This window comes from Falco peregrinus, chromosome 1 (genome assembly GCF_023634155.1).
Source record: "Falco peregrinus isolate bFalPer1 chromosome 1, bFalPer1.pri, whole genome shotgun sequence".
Lineage (NCBI taxonomy): Eukaryota > Metazoa > Chordata > Aves > Falconiformes > Falconidae > Falco > Falco peregrinus.
Window position 1 is genome coordinate 30,516,077 of NC_073721.1, and position 26,836 is coordinate 30,542,912.

Consider the following 26,836-nt stretch of genomic DNA (forward strand, 5'->3'; position numbering starts at 1 on the left):
TCGCGCGTGCGGCGGGTGGCGCCGCTCCTCCTTGCCGGGCTCTCCCCGCAGCGACCCGGGGCCCGGCGGCTGCGAGCGAGGGGCCGCAGCGCAGCGGCCGGGGAGGTAAGGCCCCTGCGGGCAGAGCTCCAGTCCTGCCTGGGCCAGCGGCGTGGCCCGGCCCGGCCCGTGGAGCCGGCTCAGTTACCGGCGGTGGGTGTCTCTGTGGCCTAGCGAGCCCAGCGGTGAGGCGTGCCGTGATGAACGTTAACTTTATTGTGTGCTTTCACATTTAAAGAAGTTTCATATGTTTAGCAGGCAACTTCAAATTTGTCAACGTAGTGTTTCACTGCTAATTTCTGTAGAAGTACCATTGGCTAAAGTAACAGATAGTATGTGAATCGTGACCTAATAAATAAGGTGTTGTTGACTGTTTGAAACATAGCAAGCTTAAACATATCTTTTAAATGTATATATATATAGCTATAGCTTATATAAAGATGTATCATATTATATTAGCCTTTACAAGCAGTGTCCAAAAAATAAAAATGCAGACCAGGCTTACTTAGCATTTCACTTGTGGCTTTCTCTTTGATGACTGTAGCTGGTAATTTCGGCATGTCCACTGAATGTAATAAAGATCTGTCCAGAAAATTTATGGTTAAAGCAGTTTTATGAATATATGTGGTGCATGTAAATGCCTTTAATAAATTAATACTGTAGTAGAATTGGGTAATAGTGAAAAGTGTTTAGGATGTGCATATTTAGGTGGACCGTTGTAACACTTCAGTGTAGTCAAATGTTAAGTACATTTGAACATGAGTTTCTGTCACTGATCAGCTGTGGAGTAGCCATCTCAATTCTTTCTTAGTTTGGGGTAGTTCACGTTTATGTCTCCTCAGCATTTGTGAGGAACAAATGTAACTGCGCGTTTAATTTCTGTTTTGTCATTTGTCTTGTAGAAGTGTGAGCATGGCGTCCATGGAAGAAAACTTTCCTCGAGGGGGCATCCAGAAAAAACCCAAAGAGGACAAAACACCCAAACTAAAGTTAGAGCGGGACAATTTGTTTGATGTATGTTGTTTGCGTGTTCTTGATCAGTTCTTCTCAGAGCTCCTCTGCTGTCTGAATATGACTTGCAATCCATCCTACCCCATACTTCTGTAGTAAACTATAGATGGGACTTCCCGAAAGAGATAACTGCTGACATCCACCTTTCTCCACATCTCTTAAAGATACCTGATATATGTTGAATGTGATGATAAAAAAGTTCAGTCGAAATTATCGATCAGGCTTTAGCTTTTAAACTTCCCACAAGCATCTTACCTGAGGTGCTTGTGTAGTGAGGCTGTTAGTGGATATAGACTAAAACTGGTCTTTCTTTTTCTGCGAGTAGAGTGTGGTGCAGATCACTTGTGCCACTCTTTTCCAATCTCAGTATTCACGGTTTTATAAATGATCAGTCTCAGCCCAAAGGAGTTACTTTGAAAGACTTGCATGTAGACTTATAGCAGTTAGAAAGGTGGTTCTATTTTTTTTTCTCTTCTTTTATTCCTGGCAGCAGAGGTCTGCCTTAGTGCAAATTTAATCTCTTTATCCACTTCTATTGTTTTCCCTCTCTGTTTACAATCTGCTTTAGGTTCAGCATGAAAAACAATCACAGAAAAGAAAAAGGAGCCAGAGGGATCAAGGAAAGCAGAAAAAGTTCAAGGCAGATAAAATAGCTCCTGCTAAAGACAATGTGAATATTGAGCCACTTGTGATTGAGGTTTGTGGATAAATGTTTGATTGTGTCTGCATGTCTCTGCTGGGCTATGTAGAAGTGGCAGGTTCTTTCTCACTAAAGCTGTAAAATATTGTGATTTGGGTAATTTGGGACAAAAGTGTGTTTACCACCCTGTTACCGCTGACTTGCCAAGATATCCACAGTATGCTATTCTTCCTGCTTTCCTAGGACCTCTGTGAGGGAATGCTGCTCCTTGGTTGTATAAAAGAGGTTAGTGACTATGAGTTAGTCATCAGCTTGCCCAATGGACTTTCAGGATTTGTGCCTGTCACGCAGATCAGTGATGCCTACAGCAAAATGCTGAGCAAGCAGGTGGCCCAAGGAGAACTCCTGGAGGTGAGTCCTGGGACTGGGGCTGTGATTTGTGCCTGGCAGCTAGGGAGTGTTAATAATACCTCAGAACAAATCCTGAGGTTTTGCTTAGGACCCTGGTTTCTGGTGTCTCACAGCTAATTTGAATTTGATTGCCTGCAGTGCCTTAGCCTTGGCTAAATAATCCTTGAACTTCATAGACAGCCTGTTGAACATGAAGAGATTTGTGTTGCCTGTCTGCTGCTGGTGCTAAATACTGATCCCTGGCTGTAGGCAATGAGAGGAAGAAATGAGGGAAGTGGTTGGAAAATGGTGTGAGGGTGCAAGTGTTTCTCAGGCGTGTGGGGAGCAGCATGGTCCTTGCAGTTTAATGTATGTTGATACATGCAGTGTACTGCCTTGTAGTGCTTATGCAGACTGATGTTGGTTTGGAACTGGCTTTTCCAAGCAAACTTCCCAATTTCCTGGTAATGCTGATTGCTAGAAAGAAAGAGGACGGAGTAATCTGTTACCCTGTCTCTCTAGTGTCAGCGCTCCGTAAATTTTCCCAAGTTGTGGAATGGGGGATTTTCCAGGTACACTAGCCTTTTGGTGGTAGTGTTTTTCTCTACTAAAGAGGGAAGATTAGGGTCACTGTTGGCTCTGTAGGTGTTTCCTCAGCTGCAACCTCCTGACTCTGGCCCACACAGTATTCCTTTTTAAGCAAAGTTTGCTGGTCTTGCTGACTTTGCATAGTGTCATCCTTGCCTCTGTACTGAGATCCTGGTGTTTGTGGCATTTCCTGCCTTTTATTGTAGTGTTGACAGAGAAACAGGACTTTCCTATGAGATTTTGATCTAAAAAGCTACTTCAGTAACAAAAGTCTATCCTTCTTACATTATTTAATATTATAAAATGTGTATGTTTCTCTCTTGATTATGCTGGGCAGGACTTGAATTCGCTCTTGGACATGTATTCTCCAGGGACACTGGTCAGGTGTGTTGTGACCAGTGCTGAGAAAAGTGCTGATGGACGTCGGAGTATCAAATTGTCGATCAACCCCAAGAAGGTCAATAAGGGTCTGAACGCTTCATCACTAGCATCAGGCATGGTACGTGGGCTGGGTCTGTCACAGCCTCTCAAGGCTTTGGAGTTGCCTCTTGCACAGTGCGTGGGGAACATTTCAGTTTGTCTTTGCATGGGATCAGAGCAGAACGTGGAGCTGCTCCCACCATGGAAGAGACCTGGGAGGAGAGTATTGGGTCTTGGCTCCAGGTTGACACTCGTGAAATTCATTCTGTTTAAAAATTCCGAATCAGAAATCTGATTCTGTTTCAATATGGACAAATTATGTAATGATTTATTTCTGGGTAGGTTTCTTAGTTCTTTATGCAGAGAATAATATTTAACGTACTTTGTGGAGGTGCTTAGTTGTTCAGTTTTTGTGTTTCCAGCTGTATGATCGTGGGCATGTGCCTGCAATTAGAGCACCTGCATTTTTGAGCATCCCAATTTTTTTCCTTCCTGGTTTGTGAACTCTGTACATGCATAGTTGGATAAGGGTAGAGTTGAGGCTTTGCTGCCAGATGAGCTGGGTAATAGTGAAGTTCTTTCTGCTGCTCTGGAATACTCAGTTATCTGTACTTATAAAACAAATGAGTACTTGGGAATTTGTTGCATTTGTTACTGAATTGCGGTGCTTCCCTCCCAACAGCTGCTCTCTGGCTTTGTGTCTAGCGTGGAAGACCATGGCTACCTCATTGATATTGGAGTCAGTGGGACTCATGCTTTCCTGCCTCGTCAGAAAGCTCAAAATTACATCAAAGCACTCAAGAGAGGTAAGAAGTAGTGCAGGAGGAGCTGCTGGGGTTAAAATAGATGTGGGGAATGACAAGCATTAAAGCTTGTTATATCGATGGTGTTAGTGCATCTCAATGAGATTGGGTCAAGGTGAGTCTTTGTGAGGTGCTGAAAACAGCAGTTTTGTGGCTGGTTTGCAACAAGCCATTGGGTTTGAGCCTGTTTTCTGACAGACTGTGTTATTGTTCTGAGCCCATCCATCCCTGCTCGCAGTAGACTTCACTTAGACTGAGAGGAGTTCTAACCTCTTAAAATAGAGGGAACTCTGAAAAAGGTTTTGAAAGAACAGTAGGGAATATCTGGAGGTTTTAAGCTGTGACTTGTCTTTGTAGGGCCTGACTTGAAAATAGGCCAGAACCTGAACTGTGTCATTGTGGAAGTAAAGAATGGGGGAAGAGTGGTCCGTTTGTCCGTTGATCGATCAGAGGTTGCTGCATCCCTTGCAACAGAGCAACAGAACTGGGCACTCTCTAATTTATTGCCAGGGCTGGTGGTAAAAGCTCGAGTGCAGAAGGTAAGCTCTGGTTTGGATTTTTGTTGGGTGGTTTGGGGTTGGTTTTTTTTTTTGGAGCCTTGCTGAAGGCAGGGAGATAGGTGAAGCAGAGATGGAAGTTGATGTCCTGAAAAATACTGTGCTTATGCTCAGTTACTTTATAATAGCAAATACTATTGTCTGCTAGACGCTCCCTCCACTTCGTTCATTGAAGGTCCGATCTCTGTCCTGGTTGTAATGCCATGAGTATAAAGCTTCGGCCTAAAGTTGGTGATGAAGCTTCAAGCAGAACAAGATCTGTTTTGTGCTTTTCTTGCCTTTACTTAGGTAAAGTCTTCAACAGGTTAGCACTAGTCTTCAGAGTACATGCAATGTTATCAAAAAACTAAAGGATTGTTTTTGCAAAACAATGTAGAAAGCAGAGTTGTTAGGGGTTTTCCTGTCTCTTTGTGACGTACTTGTTGATTAGCACTGACAGTGCCTTTTTGTGAAGTGTGTGAATTGCTCTCAGTTTGAGCTGCATGAAGACTGAGTGCAGAGGGCTTTTTGGCATCTTTTCCTTCCCCTTCCTAGGTGGCCCCACTTGGGATCAAACTGAGCTTTCTGTCTTCCTTCACTGGAGTTGTGGATTTCATGCACATGGACCCAGAGAAATCCATGAACTATTCTCCAGATCAAGTGGTAAGGAGGGTGAACTATGGGCTGGAGTTGGTATGTTGCTTCCCATGCCTCTTGTCTTCTCCAGCATTTCTGTGGAATAATTTCTGAAATCTTACTGGTGATAGCTGTCTTTCTCATTTTTTATTTGAAGCATTATCATGGCTGCTTTAGAGCTGTAAAGAGCAAAGCCATTCCTGGTGTAATGGAAGACTTATTTGGGAAGCATGAGAGACGTGCAAGTGATAGAAAAATTACTTGTACGGTCATGTTCCCCTCACTGCACTGGTACCAGACTAGTCTGTAAACAACAGACAAAAGCAAAAGTCCCTCATCTGTGAAGTCTTTGTAGTAATACTGGAAAGTGCTTGTACATGGCCAAAGAGTTCAGGTACCAAGCATAATGTCTGAAAACATGAGCACTGTGCCCTTCTCTTTTGTTTACAAACTTGTATTTAACAAACATACTGTCTTCTGCCAGATGAAAGCCTGCATCCTCTCAATCCACCCCACCTCCAAGGTGGTGCGGCTCACCCTGCGGCAGGCCTTCCTCCACCCTGGGGGATCCCCAAACCAGCTCTCCAACGATCGCATGGGGGCAGTGGTGAAGGAGTCAACAGTGAAAGCTTTCTACAAGCAGTTTGGTGCTGTCTTTGAGCTTGATGATGGCACTCTTGCATTTGCACGGGTAAGTACCGGGGCGGTGAGGCAAGTCCTCCATAGCCATTTTAGCCTCCTGGGGTAGGAAGATAGGAGATTTGATTTTCTACCTTTATGTTTTACTTTGTGCTCTTTGTGAGACAAATACAGAAAATTAAGACAATGTGGAAGGTGTTAACCAAATCATACCTCCCCTTGTTCAGGTTGGAATGTAGGAGGGTGGTTGTAGAACTGGTGAAACCTGCTGCACAGACAACGTATGTTAGAGGAACAGTTTTGTCAGATGCTGCCACTTCAGTGCTTCCCTCTTCCAAACACTAAATTGTAATTTCTTTTTTTTAGTTGAAACATCTTTCAAAAACAAGAAAGTCCTTTAAACCTGGGTCATTTAAGACAGGATGCAAACATAGATGTCGGATCATTGACTACAGCCTGATGGATGAGATGTGTATTGTATCTCTGAAGTCGTAAGTTTCAAAGACTCGTCCAGAAAATTGGTTGAAGGATTAGAAGGGTGTGGTTGAGAGTGGAAAATACTACATTGCTTTGCTGGACTGGAACATGCCATCTGGAGTTTTTGGCTTGTATCTGTTGTCTCATGTCAGGTTGCCCAGGCACATTGCCTATCCTCCCCATACTATAGGGAATTGGGACACAGTCTGGTGAGCTGAGGCACAGGGAGGCTAAATTAATTCTGCTGAGATCATGTCAGAAGACTGTGGCTGAAAAGGAAATTAAACCTTGATCTTCCAAGTCCCAGCCCATTTTGCTCTTCCTTCTTAGTATATCCATCTCTGTGGCTTTAACTTTATGGCTGGCGGCTATAACTATGTGGCTGTCACCTGAAATGGAGCCTGGTAAATCTCCCTGAACTTTCTGTCCAGAGAGCCGTTTTGGAAGGTGGGTCATTTGAGTAAAACACAGAACTCTGGAGCTGTAGAACACTGCAGGTGGTGGTGTATGGGACAGTGGATATTTGGGACAAGGCAAAAAGGGGACATCCTGGATTTCCTCGGAGTTGACTGATTGATTATCTCTTGCTGTGTGTCTTTCCTAGTCACGTTATTGCAGCGCGGTTTCTGCAATACCAAGATATCCACACAGGGGATGTGGTGCAGGTGAGCTTCTGAAGGACTTGTACAGTACCGTGCGGCTGTTACACTTGGAACAGTGATCTAGCTAATGTGTTTCTTCTGCCTAATATGCATGTTTCAACTTCTGGTCCAGACTAGTGAGATCAAAGCGAGGAGAAAAACCTCATCTTGTAGGACTCAATTAATGGAATGCAGTACTTTTCTTTCCCCACTTTGTTCGGGTTTTTATTCACGATGCTGTCAAGGCAATCAGATTTTAGCCACAGTCATTTGTTTATGGTCATGAATATATTTTTAGAAATGTATAATTTATAAATGTATAAATTGAATTAAATAAACTAAAACTTGCCTTGCACTCAAAGTAAAAGTTCATGTATGAACCATCACAGTCTGCTGATGGGTAGAAAGTTACTCATGATCATTCTTATGTCTGAGTCATCGCTGTATTGCATATGTCTCTGGAAACGATTCTGGTTTGCCACAGTTGGTAGGGGTTTTGCAGAAGTAGCTTATGCTTAAGGAAGAGAGGCTGTAAAACAACCTTATGGAATGCATTGAAATTAATTGATGACACTGGTTGGGTGACGTGTGGGTTGGATTTTATTTTTTGGAGGGTGATTAGACTTGATGATAGGTGGTGCAGTGTTTTGGCTGTTTCCTACTTGTGCAGTCTGCTTTTCATGCTGAATTTAGTGATACTTTTCCCTATTTTGTGTTCTAGGGCAAAGTGTTTGCTATGAAACACATTGGGATGCAGGTGAAAGTAACTGATGGGATTAAAGGGCTTGTGCCATCCATGCATCTTGCTGATGTGATCCTGAAGCAGCCTGAGAAGAAGTACAGCATAGGAGATGAAGTCAAGTGTCGGGTAAGAGCTGCCTGACATCTGTCTTCAGTTGCTTTGTGCTCTTCTGTTCTGAGTATTTAGCAGCTGGATTGGTCAGGCAATGGCAGACGATGTTTTTTGAACCTTCCTGTACCTGCATTCTTGTAGGTGCTGGAGTGCAATCCTGCAGGGAAGAAGCTGATCCTTACTCTTAAGAAAAGTCTTGTCCAATCAAAGCTTCCAATCCTCTCCAACTATGAAGATGCAAAACCAGGTCTGATCACACATGGCTTTGTGGTGTGTGCGAGGGAGTTTGGCTGCATTGTGAAGTTCTACAATGACGTCAAAGGTCTGGTACCCAAGAATGAGCTGAGCTCAGAACCCATATCTTGTCCAGATAAAGTCTTCCATGAAGGCCAGGTAATTAATGTATCTATGCCGTGCCTTATGTTTGAATGCAAAAGAGAAATCTGTAGCTGAGTTGGCTCCAACATGGATTTTCCCCTGGAGGAACCAGCTACTCCAAGAGATATTTATGTCCTTTCACTTTAAGTATAATAGTTGTGCTCTATTGAAACAGATTAGGCTGTGAAAGAGGCAGCTCCTTGAATATTTCATAGACCTGTCTGTTTCTAGGTGCTCTGTGTTCTGGTGTGCAGGAGGCACCGTGATACGTGATACAAGGACTATGCTTGGTTACTAAGATCTTGGTAGAAGTTTGGGGTTCTAGGCTGCAGTTTCTTCTAAGTTAAATCTCTTACCTACAGAATCAGGAGGATGTTTTCTGCCTCTACGTTATTCTGGTTTTCCAGTTTGTTTCAAAGCCTGCGCATCTTAAACCAGGCGCTCTGGGAACTATGCTGTTCACCAAGTTCTGGTCTTTGTTGTGGGCAAGCTTATAAGGATTTCAGCAGTCTTCATTATTTTTTCTGGTGTTTTTGTCCTTAATCCTGCTGTTTGTTGGCTAGCTAAGAAGAAGGGTAATTTTCTAGTTAAGATTTCTGACTGCAAATCTGGACATCTGACTTTTACTCTTGAGTCTGCTGCAGACCTGCTCCATACTTTTAGCGAATCATTTAATGATTATGTACTTCCATTTCCATCTGTGTGATCGGAAGGACATTTGTCTCTGGATGAACCTGTTAAGTTATAGTCACTGGTCTGCTATCCTTAGGTGTGAGAGAAAAGTGACTAAACTGTGCATGCATTTCCCTGTCTCATTTTGTAGGTGAGCACACTGAGGAGGAGGGTCAGCTGAATCAAACTTTTCTTCTATTTTTTTTTTTGCTGCAGGTTGTTAAAGTAATGGTCTTAAAATGTGAGCCCGAGCAGGAAAGACTTTTGTTGTCCTTCAGGTTATCAAGCCAGTCTGCCCCAGAGGACAAAAAGGAATGCACTGCAAAGGAGAAACGGGAAGTGAAATACCAAATTGGAGAGGTATTGAATTCAATGACTGCTCTCTTGCCTTTTCCTAGTATCACTTTGAACTTTGCTTCAAGAAAAGCTGTTGGAACTGACATTAAACGTGCATTTATTCTTGTTTGGTTGGCCTCCTAGATAAAAAAAAATAAAAATAAAATCTGTTGTCAGAGGTCAGGATAAAGGAGTCCAGGAGAGTCCTTCTGGAGGTACCAATTAGTGCTTCTACTCCTAGGTGGAGTTCTTTCTTCTGGATGCCGCTGACGTTCTTACTCCAGAAGCAGCTGCTTTTCCTTGTTCAAAAAAGACAACTTCAGAGAAACATTTTGAAATGCTTCCCAGTTGTCTTTGGAATGGACACAGTTTCCAACACCCTGCAGATACTGCTAATACAGCAACAGGACAGTTCTAATCCTGTTTAAATTATTCCCTTCGCCCTTCAAATAAAAAGTCACCAATGAGAATGTTTCTAGTTTTTTATTTTTCTGGGAGCTGAGAATTACTTTTTATTTTACTATCAATGTTGGCATGCTTTTTAGGCTCAGCCCTGCTGATGTGAGATTTTTTCATACATAGCTGGGAGGCAGTGTCAGAGCTCCTGCAGCACAGCATTTGGTACCCTGTGCATCAAAAGGAATGACTTCAAAGACAGTTGGAATTTTATATCACTGTATTTGTTCTCTTTTCAGATGGTTGACGTGAAAGTCTTGAAGAAGAAAGATAATGGGCTAGAGGTTTCCATCTTAGAAGATGAAGGCAATGTGATAGCTGGCATTCCCACAGCGCACCTCTCTGACTTTGTTCCTACCTGCAAGCTCCTGTGGCATTGTCTTCAAGAGGGAGATGTCCTGCCCAGACTTATGTGCCTAAGTGACAAGGGAGAGCGTATTGTATCCTTTGCCTCCTCAAACAGTCAAACAAAGCAGTGGGGAGGGAGATACCTGTCAGGAATCCAGAGTATCTGCAACAAGCAGAAGATATACTAGTTAATGCTGTCAAGTGCCTGTCAAGCTGGCGATGCTTCAAAGAGTCCTAACTTGCTTGTGTTAAAGTGAGGCTCAGCTGCTGCTAGAATCCCATCAGAACCAGGAGTTGTGAATTGGCTGGTCTGCCCAACCAGCTTCTGGGCTGTTAATCGTATCACAACCAAAAATCAGAGCTGAAGCATTAGGAAGTTGACATTTCTATTAGTATGAAGCAGACATCTTTAATGCTGAGCATGACATCTCACTTAAGAGACATCAGTTGCTAAATTTTAGGGTAGAGAGATCAAGACAGAAACTGGAATTGCAGGACTTTGAGCCTCTGTACTGTCTAACCTGCAAAAGTGCTCTATGGTTAGCAGCACCAAAACGCTTGCTTGGTGTTGGGCTCCTTTCATTCATCTTTTCCTATTTTTCCTAACTGGTTGTTTAGATCTTGAGCAGAAAGTCTGCAGTGATTTCTGCTGTACAGGAGGAGCAAGTTGTGAGAAGTTTCTCTGAAATCCAGCCTGGGATGCTGTTGACTGGTTATGTGAGGAACGTGATGCCCTTTGGAGTGTTTGTGGAGTTCCCTTTTGGTGTGACAGGACTGGCACCCAAAGTGGTAAGCAGTGCATTCATTTCAGTAAACAGCATGTGTGTAATCAGGCATGCTTGAAACATTGCTTTTAGCAAAGGTATGGTAACAAGGAAGGAACAGTGAGGCTGTGGATCCTGCATTTGTGCAGCTTCCTCCAGTGGGGTGAAAGCTGCTTTTATCTTTGTGGTTTAGTTCACTTCCAAAATGAAACAAAGGACTTTATTCAGGTGAGCTTAAGCTTCAACAAGGATTTCATGTGACTTCAGTAATTCATTTTAATCGATGGCTTTTTGTTAGTCTCTGTTAATTTCTCTTATGCATTTTCATGGAGTCTTAACTCAAACCCTTCTGCACTGCAGGCGGTTGATAGTCAGCAGCTGTCCTCAGTAACCCTTGCCCCTTTGTTTCCTTTGCACAGAGCATGAGTGACAAGTTTGTGACGGACACCAAGGACCACTTTGTGGTGGGACAGACTGTGGTTGCGAAGGTGATGAGCATTGATGAGGAGAAGCAGCGTGTGCTCCTCAATCTGAAGGTGTCAGAGTGCAGCTCAGGCGATTCTGCTGCGGAGAGCTTTGCCCTGCTGAATCAGTATTTCAAGGAGATTAAAGAAATCAGGAACTTGCTGAGAAGAAGAGGTAAAAGATTGCATGGCCTGCTAAAGGGGATCATATCACAAAAAGGGGCTCCAGAGGAACAAAAAGGGAAAAGTGTTCTTAAAGGTCTTTTCCAATGTAAGCGATTCTATGATTCTGTGAAAGAAAGGTTCGTTCAAGCAAAGGCTTGGCTTCCAAGAGGAGCTTAGAAGAAGGATGTGTGTGTGGTGTGCCATTGAGAAGAAAGCTTCTTGGAATTACAGCTGGGACAAGCCAAAGAAGCTGCTCTTTTCATTGAAGTCTGCTAGACCTCTTCCATTGATTTTGGGTTGAAGCTTAGAGAGTTAAAAGTAAAGGAATAAACAGGTGAACTGTGAGGTCCATGTACCAAAAGAGGAAGGGAGATACAGCGGTACAAAAGGATGGGTTTATTGAAGAGCCTGTGAAGGTGAAAATAAGAAAGGCCAGGGTGAGATTGGATGTTCGGTGGACCAAAGCCTTTCTCCAGCCTTGGAGACACTTTTTTGTTGTGAATATTTGTAATTGCTTTTTGAACTAATCTAATAATTATTAGTACTCTATGCTCTTGTATTTTAAGAGCTGCAGACCTAATTTCTTTGGTCAGTAAACAGATGTTAAACTCCAAAGAGCTTATGGATATAACAGATATTGGGCTGAGCTGTGAAACCTGTCTAATGTGCCCACAGAGGTGTAGGCATATGGTTTTTCTGTTGTTTTTTTCGTGGGGTTTTGTTGTTGTTGTTTGTTGATGGGGGGGGGGAGGATTTGGTTTTTTTCTTTTAAGTGGAAGAATGACTTACAGAAGTCTGGAAGGAGTTTATTTCTCTGTGCCTGAGTGAATTGCCACAAAGCACCAGTGAAGCAAAACAGGCTGCCCAATGCCTAAACCTAAATTTCCCCAAATGCCTGAAAAGAGAGTGGTGATAAGCTATACAGGAGGCTCTTCTTGCGTGCAGACTCATGTATTGGAAATAGGCACTTAAGACCTACCCCTGCTGATTACTTAGATGCGGAAAAACAGCACTAATGCCTGGATACTAGGGTGATGGGCACATAAGAATCAGAATGGACAACATGTCGATTTTGTGTACTCAGAAGTGATGGAACTGAAGTGGCCTGAGTCAGTGCATCATTGTCACTTGCTGTGACATTAGAAAGGCTGGGCAAATTAGCTGTCTTATGGTAAAGCCATGATCTTTTTTCCCCTGGTGCTTTCTGAAGAATAGTACATCTCTTTAAAGCAAATGATGCTTTTGGAGGGTTAAAGTAATGAAGGAGAAGGCTTTGATTTAAGAAGAATTTCCTTACTTGCCTATTACATACTGCATGCAGCAGGCACTCTTACTGTGTCTAAACAAATAGCACTAGCTTTGTGTGTCAGAATAAAGAGGAATCATTGACGAGAGTAATGATACTTGTATGCATACTGTATTTGCTGGTCACTCATAACTGATGAGAAATTACCATTTCTATCTTCATCTAACAGCACTTTTAAAACTATTGACAGTGAAGGACGCTGGCGTTGTTTTTTACTGGCAGTCAAGAATACTATTCTTATGGTACAGAAATCTGCATTTGTGCATGCTGTGATCATCAAGTTGTTTTTTATTGTTGATTTTTTGCATGGGATGCCTGATGTTCAAAGAGGAATTTTTCAACCACCCTGAGCCTTAGCCAGGATCTGCTTAACTAGAAAGTACAAGGATAATTGTGCTGTCACTCAAGTGCTTATGATAACCCAAACGTAGTACTCACATGGGGATGAGTTTGTACAAACAGATTTGCCTACTTACATTACAACTTCGCTAAATGAATCCTCCAGCAAAGATTTTCTCACATGCTCTTTTTCTAGTGTTAGGAATACTGGATGTATTGCAGTTGATTTTTTTTTTTTAATCAAATTCCACTTTGCCTTTTTAGGTTCTTTTTATATCAGTAGTGTTTAATATTTTATTTCCTGTAATTGTGGAGTGACAGGTCTGTTTTGTGGTTTTAGTATTATTTTGCTTTTACCTTTTTCTATGTGATGCCGTGTGCCAGTGTTTGTATAAGATTGGAAAGTGTTCTCTCCACAGTTAACCAGATCCTTATTGTCAAATAAGTGTTTCTACTTTATCAACTCTTAGAATTTACTTCATATTTCTACAGATTCAGGAGCCTAAACATTTTTTTCTGTTATGAAGGTGGATATAAATGCTTGTTTGTGCACTTTTGAGCAAATGTGAAGGCTGTCTTTGTTTTTCAGAGAGACAATGTAGGTAAAACTGACTTCTCACTTTTTCTTTCCTTTATTTAGGGGAGCCCAGTGCGGCCCAAGGCCTTTGTGAGTTGCTGCCTGGGAAGGAGCTGCAGCTCGTGGTGCAGGATGTGAAGGAGGATGGCTCAGCAGTGTTCAGTGGCAGCTGTGTCACAGGCTTGACTGTAATAGCCACTCGCTACCATTTGGGAGGTCAGGGTCTTGTCTTTGCTTGCTTTGATTTTCACTCCTGTACTTTGAAACCTCTGTTCTGAAGTGAATTCTGCTGATGAGGAACTAACACAGGAGGAGTGATCAGATTAGGGATGGACTTGAAGAGTAGTTTGGTTTCCTAATGTGTTGCTGATCCATTTGCATGATTTGAAACATGTAATTTAAGCCTACCTGTGCCTCTATTACCCCATCTGTAAACTGGACCTAATCCTGCCTCTTATCTTGGGCATCTTGCAAGGTCTAGTTTGTGCTCTGAGATCCTTAGTTGAAGCATACTGTGTATAGACAAAATACTAACACAAGCTCCAGCTTTCTTGGGTTTTTTTCTTCTTTAGAATTGTGTTCCTTGGCGTATGCCCTATCAGAAATGGCTGTTATTTTTTCTTTTAAATGAATGTGACTTTAAAACAAGACTGCAGTTTTGGTACTTGGCAATTAAAAAGTTAAAGCAGAAAAGTGCGCTATTATGTAGAACAAAACAAGTACACGCTGAGATAATGAATACACCAATGAAACCAATATAAACTGCTAATTTCGGCCGGAGTAATATCCCAGCCCTTCTGTGTTCAGAAAAGTATCTTTGTTTCCTTAGCAACAGATAGACTGATTATGTTTTTGTGCAAATGTTAGGTAATCTTTTTAAAAATCTGTATTACCTTGAATTTGTGTTTAGTCTTCTCTACATTATTTAAGAGTTTCATCTTCATAAAATCTGTTTAGTTCTTCCATGAAAGCATCAGACTCGTTTTTTTTCAAATAAAAAAAGCCCCCTTTTTTTTATCTCCTTGCTATTAATGTTGGAGGAATCTGTTCTTTTCTTAAAGAGACTTATTATGTTTGGCACTAAGTTGACTTTGTTACAGTAACCTAGTTACGATTCATTATTAAGCAGTCTTTTTATCATTATGGACTTCAGGAATTGAACTAAACCACACCACAGGCAGCCCTTCCTGTCTGTCATGTGCCACTAGCTCAGTTGCTGAAAATTCTTCACTGTCATCAGGAGATAATCTCCTTGTTCTCATTTATAGACAAAAACATTGCTCCTGGTGAGAAAACCAAGGTGTTGGTTCTTCATGTGGATGCCCTCACATCCAAGGTGTACGTTTCTCTTCGGGAAGAGCTGTTAAAACAACGAGCCAAGCAAGTATGTGTTCAGTTTTTGGATTTGTGTGTTTCTGTTTGTCTAACAAACTCCAGGTGATTAATGAATTTGAGAGGGGGCTGTTTCCTCTTTTAGAACTGTGGGAGGTAGAGTGGAGGGAATCAAAAGCCTCAGCAGGAGAAGTCACTATCTCCATTTCTGTCTAGCTGCTCACAGAGAACTCCCAGCATTCTGCCATCGTGCAGCACGTAGCAGAAGAATTTGCCATCGTGTCTTTGTTGGAAACAGGTCAGCTGGCAGCTGTCCCCATAGCGTCTCACCTCAATGACACCTTCCGCTTTGACTCAGAAAAACTGAAGGTGGGACAAATAATCTCTGCAACCTTAAAAGTAGTGAAGGAGAGCGACCATGGAATCTTGTTAGCAGTACAAGGCCGAGCAAAGAAGGATGTTTTTGTAAGGGTCCGGAATGAATCTGAGACAGCATTGGAAGAGGTGCTTGCTACTGTGAAACACTCGCTTTCCTTGGGGGATATTGTTACTGGTACTGTTAAATCTGTCAAACCAACCCATGTCACAGTTGCTATTGATGACAAGCTGACAGGTTCAATCCATGCATCCCGGATACTGGATGAAGTGCCTATAGGTTCTTTTCCAACATGCACTCTGAAAGCTGGACAGAAGGTGACTGCTCGAGTCATTGGAGGCAGAGATGTGAATACTCACAGGTAGGAAAACATGCACATAAAATTACTTCTTGGGGAATGCAAGGGGTGGAACAGTTACTCAGTTCAGATGATCTAGGCTGTTTCCTCTGTCAGTAGATGCTGTTACGGCTACCCTCGCTGGAGTAGTTGAGGCCTGAGGGAATCTGCTATTATATTCTATCCCGGATCCAGGTTTCAGTAAATTAGCTCTCAACCTGTGTCACTGTATTTATCTTGAGCAAAGTTCATAAAAAAGATTTCTAAACTCTTAAGGTCTAGGGGAGGCCTTGAATACAAGCAGGATTTGGCCCCAGGGGCTAAATTTGCTGGAGTACTTTGGGTACCTAAACTGCCAATGAAATAGCCAGGAAGAACTGGAAGACTTTGGTAGTTTTAGAGGCCTTACATCTGGGGTTTTTTTTGCCAGTGCAGAAGGATGACAGGTGGGTGAGTGGAGTCTGGGGAGATCATGAGAAACTTTAATCCTTTTCCTGTTCTTTAGGTACCTGCCCATCACCCATCCGCACTTCACACAGTCCATTCCAGAGCTCAGCATCCGACCAAGGTCAGTGTTGGCCTCTGTGCTGTCTGCAGATGCTTCATAGGCCTTGTATCCTTGTAGTTTCCCTCCCTTGTTCCTCCCATTTGTAAAGGGCTGCACGTGTATGCAGTGTGGCAAGGTCCCATATTCTCTCACACTAACTTGGGTCTGGGAGCTGTGTTAAACCTCACAGTGCTCTCCTAGCACATGATTTCCTTTGAATGTCCTTTTGGCTTCAGCTTCTGCCAGTCTGGACTCTGGTGTTTCCATTCATGTTAGAAGGATTCCCTCTTAAGCCCAGGGAAGAATTAATTCCCTGCAGAAGGATGCAGCTGGGGAGGGGATAGCGGTGAATGTCACAAAGGCATTGTCACACTAGTACTGTACTGGCTTACTGTAATCTGGGTTTCTTACTCCTATCTTCATCATTGGGACCAAAGCTGTCTTACTGATGCCCTCTTTCTTTGATTGCAAACAGTGAAATAGAAGGGAAAGTCACAGCAATGCTGAACCTTAAAGAAGACAATGGCCTCAAAAAAACCGGACTCTACAATGTCGGACAGACAGTCACCTGTTTTGTGAAAAAGGTGAGGTCAGAGTGTTCCTAAGCGTGCTGGGAGAGGCAGCAAGTGGGGGTAACCTCAGGGACCTTATTTCAGACCTAAACACTGGCACTACTATGGTCTTTATTAGAGTGGCCTGTGCAAAGTGCAGTGTCTTAACAGGGAGAAGGAAGTCACATTTTCTATACTTGACAGAGTCAAGCTGACTCATCCTCTTTGACATGCCTGTTTGTTGCCAGCAGATGCTTCCCACCCAGCACTCTAGCAAAATGGCTTTTGAGAAGCTGTGTATGCCACCAGCACAATGTATGCTCGCTGCTGATACCCTGTGTTGTGTGGACTTGCCTGTGAACCACAGCAGCATTATGCTTCTATGAGTAGAAGCCAAATCGCCATTTTTGCTTGGTGCAAGAGCTAAGGCTGGAGCAGTTCTTTCTAGCCTTAAAAATTAGTGAATCCACCAGGGAAGGGCTGTTTTCCTAAGGTCTCATGCTGTCTTCTCTGGTTATTTGGTGTCTTCTCAGTATAATATCCTCAAAAATTGGCTGGAGGTAGAAGTTGCCCCTCATATTCGAGGAAGAGTTCCTCATCTGCTGCTGTCTCTGAACACCAAGGTAAGAGGCCATTACAGATAAAGCTACACAAATTTTTTTCTGTGCATATGGCTGCAGGTAATTACTACAGACACTTCTGATATCCATGTAAACTTGTAATCCAGTGCTGTGCCCTTCAAGCATCACTGCCCTTCACTGGCGAGCGAGTACTATGTCTTTAGCTAGTTTGGCTCAGGATAGCAGAGTCAGGTGTATACATTAAAGATGCATATAGAAAGCATAAAGATTTATAGGAGAAACAGCAGAGCTGTGCAGAATTCCTTTTCTGGTAATAAGTGGAAATCTGTCTTTTCTTTCAGATCTTAAAGCATCCAGAAAAGAGCTTCAAAAACGGCCAGGCAATATCAGCTACAGTGACTGGAACAGATGTCACAGAAACAAAACTCTGCTTGTCACTCACAGGTATAGTGGAGCCTTAACAATATATGATGCTTTAATCAAGAGATGGGCCTGCACTGACCCCTTAGGTGAAGAGGTTACGCTCCAGAACCAAGCTGTACCTCCCCTCCTAGAACTCACTCCTGGGACCCTGGCCCAGATGTGGCACCATGCAAGGCAAGAGAGGTCAGACCTTTAAAGGATTGCTTTCCTACTGTTTCAGACAGAAGCCCTTCTCTGAGCCCTTGGGAACGTATTCCCTTCTGATCTCAGACATGAGATGATACATTTGTCAACGTTTGTCAGTTGTTCCAGATCCTGGAACTGTGCAACTAGGCGATCTTGTCTGGGATACCAAAGCAAATGTTACTTTGAACTGAGACAGTGCATAGAGTGCACCTTAGCAAAAGTTGGTGGGTTTGGTATGTGACTAGGCAACTAAAATCAGCTTCACAGACTCATTACCCTCTTGCTTTGTTGCATACTTTTCTGCTTTTTCCAGGAATTCAGTCACTGGAGCAGGGCAGCATCACTGTAGGCATGGTAACAAAAGTGATTCCACACATTGGTTTGACCATTGCACTGCCGGGTGGGAAGACTGGCAAAGTCAGCATCTTTCACCTGAATGACACTTACATGGACAATCCTCTGGGTGACTTCAAAGTTGGCAAGATTGTCAGGTCAGTAATTCTTTCTTGTTCCCTCAAGCTGCAAGGCTTAGAAACACCTGCCCTTGGTGACAGGCTTTTCAATGCCATAAGGTGATGCGAGACCTGCAAGGTTCAGTCTGTAGCTAAGTAGGAGTGCTGACTTACGACCTTGTATGTGTTTGGGTGAAAGTCTTGCATTTTCTATGTATTAAGCAGCCCCTTCTCAGCTGCCTTCCTGAACTGTGTTTTGAGAGTAGCGACTTTCTTAGCTAGGATGCTGATGGGACTGAGGGAAGCCAGTTATCCCGGCTCTGCTGTAGGTTGTTTGGCGAGTCGGTTGTCTTTGCATTTATGATGCACAAATAACTGCATTTCCCTACTTCACAGACTTGTTGGGAATGCTGCAGAGTGCAACAGGCCAAGTGATTGCTGTAGCAGTGTTTAAGTCTTTTGTACTAGCAGTAGAGACTGGGTAAAGCAAGTAAATAGTTTTCAAAAAGCCGTTTAGCTGGTTTCATCAACTGTTGCGTCATGGTGGTTTGTCTTAGACAGCATGTGGTCCAAGGGACAGAGTGGTTTGTTTCCTCTAGAGCTTCATTCTGCTAGTGAAAATACCTGTTTTCTACCTGTGGTGCTTTTAACAGTAACAGAGCTTTCTGCTTTCTCCCCTCGCTCTGCCATGTAGGTGCTACATCCTCTCCCATGAGAACGGCAAAATCCAGCTATCTCTCCGGCAGTCACGGTATGTGTCATCCCTCCAGTCTGTTGATCTCCTACTAGTGAAGAAAAGGATAGTGAAATACAGTAACTGTTGGTTTGAGCTGATCAGTTTGAAGTGTTCAAAGGACAAGGACTACATTGTTTTTAAGGAACGAGGCTTGTTCTTGCTTCAGAAAGATATTCCTGCGTATTGGTAAACGTGGAGGTATCTGACATTAGATGCAGAGCTGATCAAGTGGATTCCCATTTAATTTCTGTTTATCATAGTTTCTAGACCTGACAACTTTTTTGTTTGTTTATTTGGGAAGAAAGGGAAAGTTCCATTGAATTTGCAATACAAACATGTTACATTTTAATGTTCAGCTGCATTTTAGCCTTTTTGATTAAATATTAGACTTTGTCCTAAATGTCTTTTAAAACTGAGCCTCTTGCTTAGTCTTCTCTGTGGAACAAAAATGCATAAACCATGTGGTATGGAGTATCTTAGAAATAAGTGGGGAAAAAACCCAAGCCAATGCTATGCAAAATTTCAGACAGCATTTTACTCTCCTCATTTTCTTGGTGTCAGAGGAAGCCAGGCTGATCTGTTTTGTTTGGCTTTGTTTACAGCAGTATGTCTATTCCCTAATGCTATGTATAGCTTGGCAGAGATGCAGGTAGTCCGTTAGTACATTTGAATAAACTGAAGGGTGTCTCTGATCTGGTATATTTTCCAGAAAGTGTTAGCTGTTGTTAATTGTGATTTCTTTTTTTAGTATCCAGAGTAGAATGTGGATTATTCTGACAAATGCTTTAACTTCTAACCTTTTTTTTTAGGCTAAACCCAAAGAACAACAGCAAAGTGGAAGATGCTGAAATAACATGTATTAAGGATGTTAAAAAAGGCCAGCTAGTGAGAGGCTATGTCAAATCAGTCACTTCATCAGGTGTATTCTTTGGGTGAGCAGTATAAGAAAATTATTCTGGGAATTGAAGGGTCTTGGAGAACTTACTTTGAATGTACAATTCTGGAATCTGGTTTGGGGGTGATCTCTGGCATAATGCAATGTCACAAAATGGATTTCCTCCTGGGAATCAAGATGGCATTGCTGCTTTCTTGAGCCTGTAAAAGTAAAGTAGGGAAAGTTTGTGTGATGCTATGTAGAACTAGTGGTGCCACAGATATAGTCACTGCAATTTTTTATTTTTCTTCTCCCCCACTATGGAATACTTTTTCTTTTGTTTTCATGCTCTTCTCAGCTTGTCCGCTTCTCTTCTGGGCCGAATACTGTTCCAGAATGTTTCCCCTTACTTCGTACAGAAACACTCCTTGTATAAAAAGTACCTGCCTGAAGGAAAGCTGCTCACTGCCAAGGTGCTTGGGTAGGTCCAACGTTCTTTAGGAAGGGGCATGAATTGGTAGACAGGAGATGGTGGATTAGTAGGGGATGGAAAGAGGGAGGATAAAAGCTGGGAAGATTTGAAGGAAGTCCATATCCTTGCAGTCATTATAAATCAGAGCATTTATTTTTTTTCCCCTCATCTTCTGCTACTCCTGGCAACACACCACAGTGTAAATGGAAAAGAAAAACATATTGAGCTCTCTCTCCTGCCCAAGGACACTGGGATGCCAAGCATCTTGCCTGAATCCCTAGGCCTGCCACGATATGATGCAGAGGAAGATAAAAGAGAGGCAGATGACAGGGAAAAGAGAGAAGAGCTTAAATTGAAGACAAAACGGAGAAGAGAAAACTCTGAAAGTGAGAAGGTATGGATGTGATTGTGCAGGACATGCTAAAGGACTTAGCTGGCCCAAATACTGAAGAGACTAGGAAGATCCAATGGGATCAGGGTGAGAAATTTTACTGAGTAGGAAAAAAAGATTAAATTGCATTGGAGGTCAGCAAAGATCAGAAACTATTCCATGTGGGTAGGAGTTAAATGAATTAGCAGCACAATTATGTTTCATGTGTGGCCCTTCCTATTGGTCCTGGCACCATATGTAAGTGAGTGTAGATTTATTCTGTTAGGTGAGGGGATAGTGGGGGATGCTCTGCCAGGACACCATGCTCTGCTGTCAGGCTCTTCATGATCAGAATTGCCTTTGAGATTCATCCCAGTTGTTGCCCTCCACCACCCACTCATTTCTGCTTGTTGCAGGAGGCTAAGCCAAAAAAAAGGAAGATGTGCCCAGCAGATGAAAATGACAGTGGAATTGAGGTATATTACCGGGAAGAGGAGGATGATGACCAGGAGGAAGAGGCAGCTGAAAAGAAATCTAAGGTGAGAAGTTTTGAGGAGAACCTGAACTGAATTTCCAGCCCTGTTGAGGAATGTCACTTTTGACTTGGATGACAGTGTCATTGCTGCAGATAGGAGTGACACAGACTGGTGTTTGTGTCATCTGAAAATGGCTTGACATGGATTGAATTTAAATTACATCAAAGGTGACCAGAGTTTAACGTTTTTGCTGGTGGACTGTTTGCAAGTGTGAGAAGTCAATAGTACTGGCCAGAGAGAAGCCACAAGCAAACAGCAGTTGTCTGATCTTGGTGTAAAAACTTCAAATTAAAACCCAGGGCGTTCCCTGTTTTACTCCAAACAGGTAAGGAAACCTGGTGAAGCTCCCAGGCTGCAGGTTTCCACGGGCTTCACCTGGGATGAAGACATAAATGCAACAGATACAGCTGTGCTGAATCAGAAGGAAGAGAGCTCAGAGAGTGAGGAGGAAGAGGATCCACAGTTGAAGGTACTGTGTACTAGTGTTGCCTGCACAGGAGACTCACCACACGGTGGCTGTAATGTGATGTGTCAGTGCTTGCTTGTCTGCCTGCCCCATAGCAAAGCCTTTTAACCCAAGGGAACATCTCTGACAGCTAATACGGAACTTCCTTAGCTACTCTGAGCCCTGGGCGTAGCAGCAGGTATCTCTGAAGCAGAGGGTAAAAGGCCCTGTTTTAGCATGCCTGCATGAAAATAGGGCTTCTCGTGTTGACATGCTAAAAAAATAATTATTTAGTGTCAAATATTTTTATGAAAGTAAAATTTTTGTATTTGATGTCGGCTCCATTTATTACTTTTGAGTGCTGTAAAATTACAGGAATATATGGAGATTAAAAAACTTTTCAAATTATAGTAATCTTACTTGGAAGAACACCAACAAATTCTTTTTTTATGCTATAGTATTTTAGACTAGTTTTCCAATTGTGAGCAGTTCAGCAAAATCAGAAGGAAGCTCATGAATTGCTTTCATGCTTGCTCTTCAGGATTTCCCCTGTCCCTCAAAACTCACCTCTGTAAAGGCCGATGTTTTGCTGCCTTGTGCGGAGAACTATGGCTCTCTCAGTTCCCAATTGAGACCTGAGTCATCCCCGTGATCCAGCAACATACCGCAGTCTTGCACAATTTCTCCCCCATTGTACCCTGGATTTTTACAAAGTGGAGGGTGGTGGCGAGCACTAGCTGGGAGGGTAGAGATGGAAGAATGAGAGGGAGGGGTGAAGTGTGAATTCTGCAGTGAAGGTGCAAGACTAGTGAAGTATTTGGTCTGTCAGTGTATTTCATTGAAAGAAACGAGATTTCATGCCCTGCTGCTTATTCTGGAGGTGTGAATGTGTGAGGGGGTAGGGGGTGGTACCGTTTTCCTCCTGTCTTAAATAATTGGCCTCATCTCTTCCTGGGAAAACTGTCTAGCCTTGGATGTACTGAGGTCTGGCTGTGCTTTAGCTGGACCTGCCTATTCCCATCTGAAGTGCTTGCTTTTCCCCAGTCCTCATTTTTCTCTTTCAGCTGAAGAAACAAACAAAGAAAGAGAAGGAGCTAGAGAAGCAGAAGAAGGAGAAGGAGCTCTGCAAACTAGAAGCAGCTCTGATGGATCCCAGCCGACAGCCCCAGTCAGCAGATGACTTTGACCGCCTGGTGCTGAGCAGTCCCAACAGCTCCATTGTCTGGCTACAGTACATGGCTTTTCACCTCCAGGCTACCGAGATTGAGAAGGCCAGAGCTGTGGCAGAAAGAGCGCTTAAAACAATCTGCTTCAGGTAATAATGGGGTTCTGCCTTTATGTGCCCTAAAGAATAAATCATATTGGGATAGTTGGGGTGTGAGAAGAGCATTGGTAGCATCATCAGTGTCTCTGTGTGTGTGTGTGGAGTGGCAGAGTCTGTTTCAGTGAGCTTGAAAGGATTAAATGGTAGCAATTGTCAGCTGGCCCATTGAAGGTCTGGTCTGAGTCATCACAGATGGCCTGCAGCTGACTTGCTGCAGCTCATGTGTGCAGTAACTCCGCCGCAAGGTATCACTGAGCACACAGACGTACTTCTGAGCAGTCAGGAGGGTTTGGAAGAGCATAATGCTGTCAGTGATGTCCTTAAATCAAAACATGAAACAAACTGAACCTCTTGTTGCTTTTTCCAAAGGACTGCACCCTTGCATATTAAATCATCTCTATGGCATAATTAAGTATATTATGCTTTCTTGAATCATCCTTGTGGTTTTTAATGACAAGCTAAAGTGATCAAAAGTTACAGTGCTGTGCTGTATTCCAAAGGTGGTGTTTCAGTGAGCAAGCAGTATGTTCCCTTCCTTTGTCCTGGAGGGAAGCTACAATCAGTGTGTCGTTGTAGGGTGGTTTGTAAAAAGCTGATAAAGACTGGTAAAAGGCTAAATATTCTTGTTCACATCTGCTGTAAGGGAAGAACAGGAGAAGCTGAATGTCTGGGTAGCTCTGCTGAACTTGGAGAACATGTATGGTACTGAGGAGACACTGATGAAGGTCTTTGAGAGAGCTGTTCAATACAATGAACCTCTGAAAGTCTTCCAGCATCTGTGTGACATCTATGCCAATTCTGAGAAGTACAAGGTAAGATAGTGCAAGCATGTCCCAGGTATGTATCCCATTCAGTCATGACAGTAAACTACATGCTGGCTCTGTAAGCTTCCAGCTGTCAGTTGTTAGGCCTGTCCTGTTCCTAACTGGGAGTAATAGTTATTATTGACAGCAAAAAAGGAACTATTGATGCCTGCTTTTCTGTCATAAGTGTTTGGAGATACCTGGGTCAACAAGAAGAGTTTTAAATCTACAAGGCTTTATTATGAATCTGTGTGTTCTAATGCAACTCTGCCCTTCCAGCAAGCAGAAGAATTGTACCACACGATGCTGAAGCGTTTCCGTCAGGAGAAGTCTGTGTGGCTGAAATACGCCTCTTTCCTCCTGAAGCAAGGCCAGACTGAGGCTACGCACAGGCTTTTGGAGCGTGCTCTCAAGGCTTTGCCCACCAAAGAACGTAAGCACTCTTCCCCACCCTTAATGTGGGCCACGTGTTGACAGGTCTGCAGCAGGGGGACTGCTCTGATATCTCTGCCTGCGACAGTGTTTGTAATAAGTGCAAAGTGCAGCCAGTTGGTGCCGAACGTGCTGCCCTTGGCTCTCGGGAAGGGGAAGTTTCAACCTGGATATTAGTGCTAAAGCCTCCTGTAACAGAACTTGCTGTGATGGGCAAAGCACCCAAAGCAAAGACGACTTTGAGTCTTACAGCTCTCTAGAAAAAGTCAGTTGATTAAGTCCCAGGTTTGTGGGGCTGCCTGTGGATGTTGCAAGATGCAGAGTTTGAGTGTAAGAATAAACTTCTGTCTCCTGCAGAGGGGAAATGGGAAGTGAACTGTGACCCTTCTTTCTCCCATTCTGATCCCACCTTGGTCCAGAACCACTTTACAACAGAGCCTTTTGTCTCTGGGTCGAGATGGTGCTGTGTCTGTGCCTTCCTCTGTTCTGTGTAATTATCACTTGTGTTTGTTCATAAGGAAGAGAGCTGCTGTGATATCCTAACATGCCATTACTTGTTCCAGATGTGGATGTCATTTCAAGGTTTGCACAGCTGGAGTTCCGTTTTGGGGACCCAGAACATGCCAAGGCCCTCTTTGAGAGCACCCTCAGCAGCTATCCCAAGCGGACAGACATCTGGTCCATCTACATGGACATCATGATCAAACATGGCAGCCAGAAGGAAATACGGTGAGTTGTGCTATGGCAGGCTAGGAAAGGGCAGGCTGCAGTGCTTGGAGCAGCACCAGAAAAGAACAGAGGTACCTTGCAGCATGAGGTTGTGTAAGGCTTCCCAGAGCAGAGCAAAAGAGAACTTTTATTACCCGGAGAAAGAAAACTTGGATATGTGGAGGAGACTCCAAGGAGATCCACAGGGCAGAGGGGGACTGATTTGTAGGTAGTGGCCTGCATGACAGAAACTAGAGAACTTGCACTGAGGTTCATCTGTCCCTTGTCTGCAAGAGGGATTGCCTTGTTTATCTGAAGGGTGAGATCAAGCCCTTACGTATCTTGTAACAAAAAACTGGAGAAACTTTTTCCCCCCTTTTCCTTTTCTGAGAGTTGACAAAAGGAAGTCCAGTTTCCCACACTATGGGTTCAGCTGCATCCACTTAATGAACACAGGGTCAAATACAGTGGCTGGATTTTAGCATAAGTTGACCAGCAGCCTTAGGGTTCTGCAAACAAATAGAAGGCTTCTACCTGAGATTTTGGCCAGTTGTCAGGAATCTATTTCTTTAAGCACCAGCACTTCACAGCAGGTTGAATGTCTTCCCTGACTCTGCTCTTTGTTCCAGAGGCAGGATACAGGGCTTGTATTGTGCTGTCACCAACACAGCAATCTGACTCCCTTTGATTTCTTGCAGGGACATCTTTGAGAGGGTCGTACACTTGAGCTTGGCACCAAAGAAGATGAAGTTCTTCTTTAAACGCTACCTGGATTATGAGAAGAAATTTGGTACAACGGAAAGTGTCCTGGCTGTTAAAAGAGCAGCACTTGAGTATGTGGAGACCAGGAGTTCCCTTGTTGAGACCTAAGTACAGCACAAGTAAAAGCAGAGAGATTCCGCTCAGAGGACCTGAGAGGCATGAGTTCTGCCTTGAGTTTCTGGAGAGTATTGATCTACGATGAAACCAAGCTGAAAAGAAGCAAACAAAGGAAAAGATTTAATAAGTGTTTGCAGCTTTGTCCGGATGCTACAAATCATAGTCTGTTGATGACTTTGAAGATGTGTTTTTAAATATAGACTGTTTTGTAATCAATACAGCCATACTTGTTCTACTTTCTTGGGGAAATGGTGCAGTTATAACCCACTATTTTTTAAGTATAGTGATGTTTTATAAATGGATTTCTCTCTGCCAAGATGGCAGAGAATATTCTTGCCTTTCAGCTGAATTAACACTTCAGAAGACTTATCTCGGGTGCCTTTGTGCTCCTAGAAATTGGCAGAGCCACACAGAATTGTGGCATAGGTGTGGTTAGAAGGGATTCTGGAGGTCATCTGGTTTAAACCCCTGCTCAAAGCAGGGGTCAGCTAGACTAGGTTGCTCAGGACCACATCTGGTTTGGTTTTGATTTCTCCAAGGGTGGAGACTCCACAACCTCTCTGGGTGACCTGTTCCAGGGTTTGACCGTGTTCACAGTGAAAAAAAGTGTTTTATTACATTTAAATGGAATTTGTGCCCGTTTCCTCTTGTCCTGTCACTGAGCACCACTATGAAGAATCTGGTTCCATTTTATGTCCTTGTGTCAGGTATTTATACATGTGGCTAAGATCCACCTTGAATGTTCTCCTCAGGCTGAGCAGCTGCAGCTCTCAGCCTCTCCTTGTATGATGTCTGCTCCTGTCCCTTGCTGGACTTGCTCCCATAAGGCTGTATCTTTCACATACTGGGGAGCCCAGTACTTGACATATCGCCCCAGATGTCTCACTGCTGCAGAGTAGGAGGGGAAGGATGACATCCATAGACCTGCTGATAATGCTTTTCCTAGTGCAGCCCGGGATGCTCTTGTCCCCTTCAGCTGAAAGGGCATATGCCT

The 26,836-nt window shown here is 43.3% G+C and overlaps 1 protein-coding gene across 2 annotated transcripts; it reads left to right on the forward strand.

Annotated features, from left to right (window-relative positions):
• Positions 1-26,058, forward strand: PDCD11 (programmed cell death 11). 2 transcript variants are annotated; one of them, XM_055805863.1, is made up of 36 exons: positions 1-192; positions 942-1,053; positions 1,619-1,747; positions 1,934-2,101; positions 3,006-3,167; positions 3,771-3,894; positions 4,249-4,430; positions 4,983-5,090; positions 5,548-5,754; positions 6,069-6,193; positions 6,784-6,844; positions 7,542-7,688; positions 7,815-8,066; positions 8,940-9,083; positions 9,755-9,955; positions 10,482-10,652; positions 11,047-11,266; positions 13,542-13,694; positions 14,747-14,862; positions 15,027-15,547; positions 16,029-16,091; positions 16,546-16,654; positions 17,155-17,244; positions 17,544-17,646; positions 18,125-18,302; positions 18,958-19,014; positions 19,809-19,931; positions 20,232-20,354; positions 20,544-20,739; positions 21,132-21,254; positions 21,577-21,720; positions 22,761-23,011; positions 23,664-23,832; positions 24,103-24,256; positions 24,819-24,984; positions 25,662-26,058. In XM_055805863.1, exons 2-36 carry the CDS (start codon positions 952-954, stop codon positions 25,831-25,833), a joined length of 5,514 nt encoding a protein of 1,837 aa, XP_055661838.1. In that variant the 5' UTR covers positions 1-192; positions 942-951; the 3' UTR covers positions 25,834-26,058. The 2 variants fall into 2 exon arrangements, with proteins under 2 accessions (XP_055661838.1, XP_055661841.1); XM_055805866.1 differs by having other exon boundaries at positions 21,135-21,254.
• The last annotated feature ends 778 nt before the right edge of the window (positions 26,059-26,836 follow it).

Coding starts and splice junctions, on each gene's coding strand:
- PDCD11 (XM_055805863.1), top strand. CDS start 952: ATGGCGTCCATGGAAGAAAACTTTCCTCGAGGGGGCATCCAGAAAAAA. Junction 8,067..8,939: donor AAGTCTTCCATGAAGGCCAG/GTAATTAATGTA, acceptor TTTTTGCTGCAG/GTTGTTAAAGTAATGGTCTT. Junction 18,303..18,957: donor AAAGTTGGCAAGATTGTCAG/GTCAGTAATTCT, acceptor TCTGCCATGTAG/GTGCTACATCCTCTCCCATG.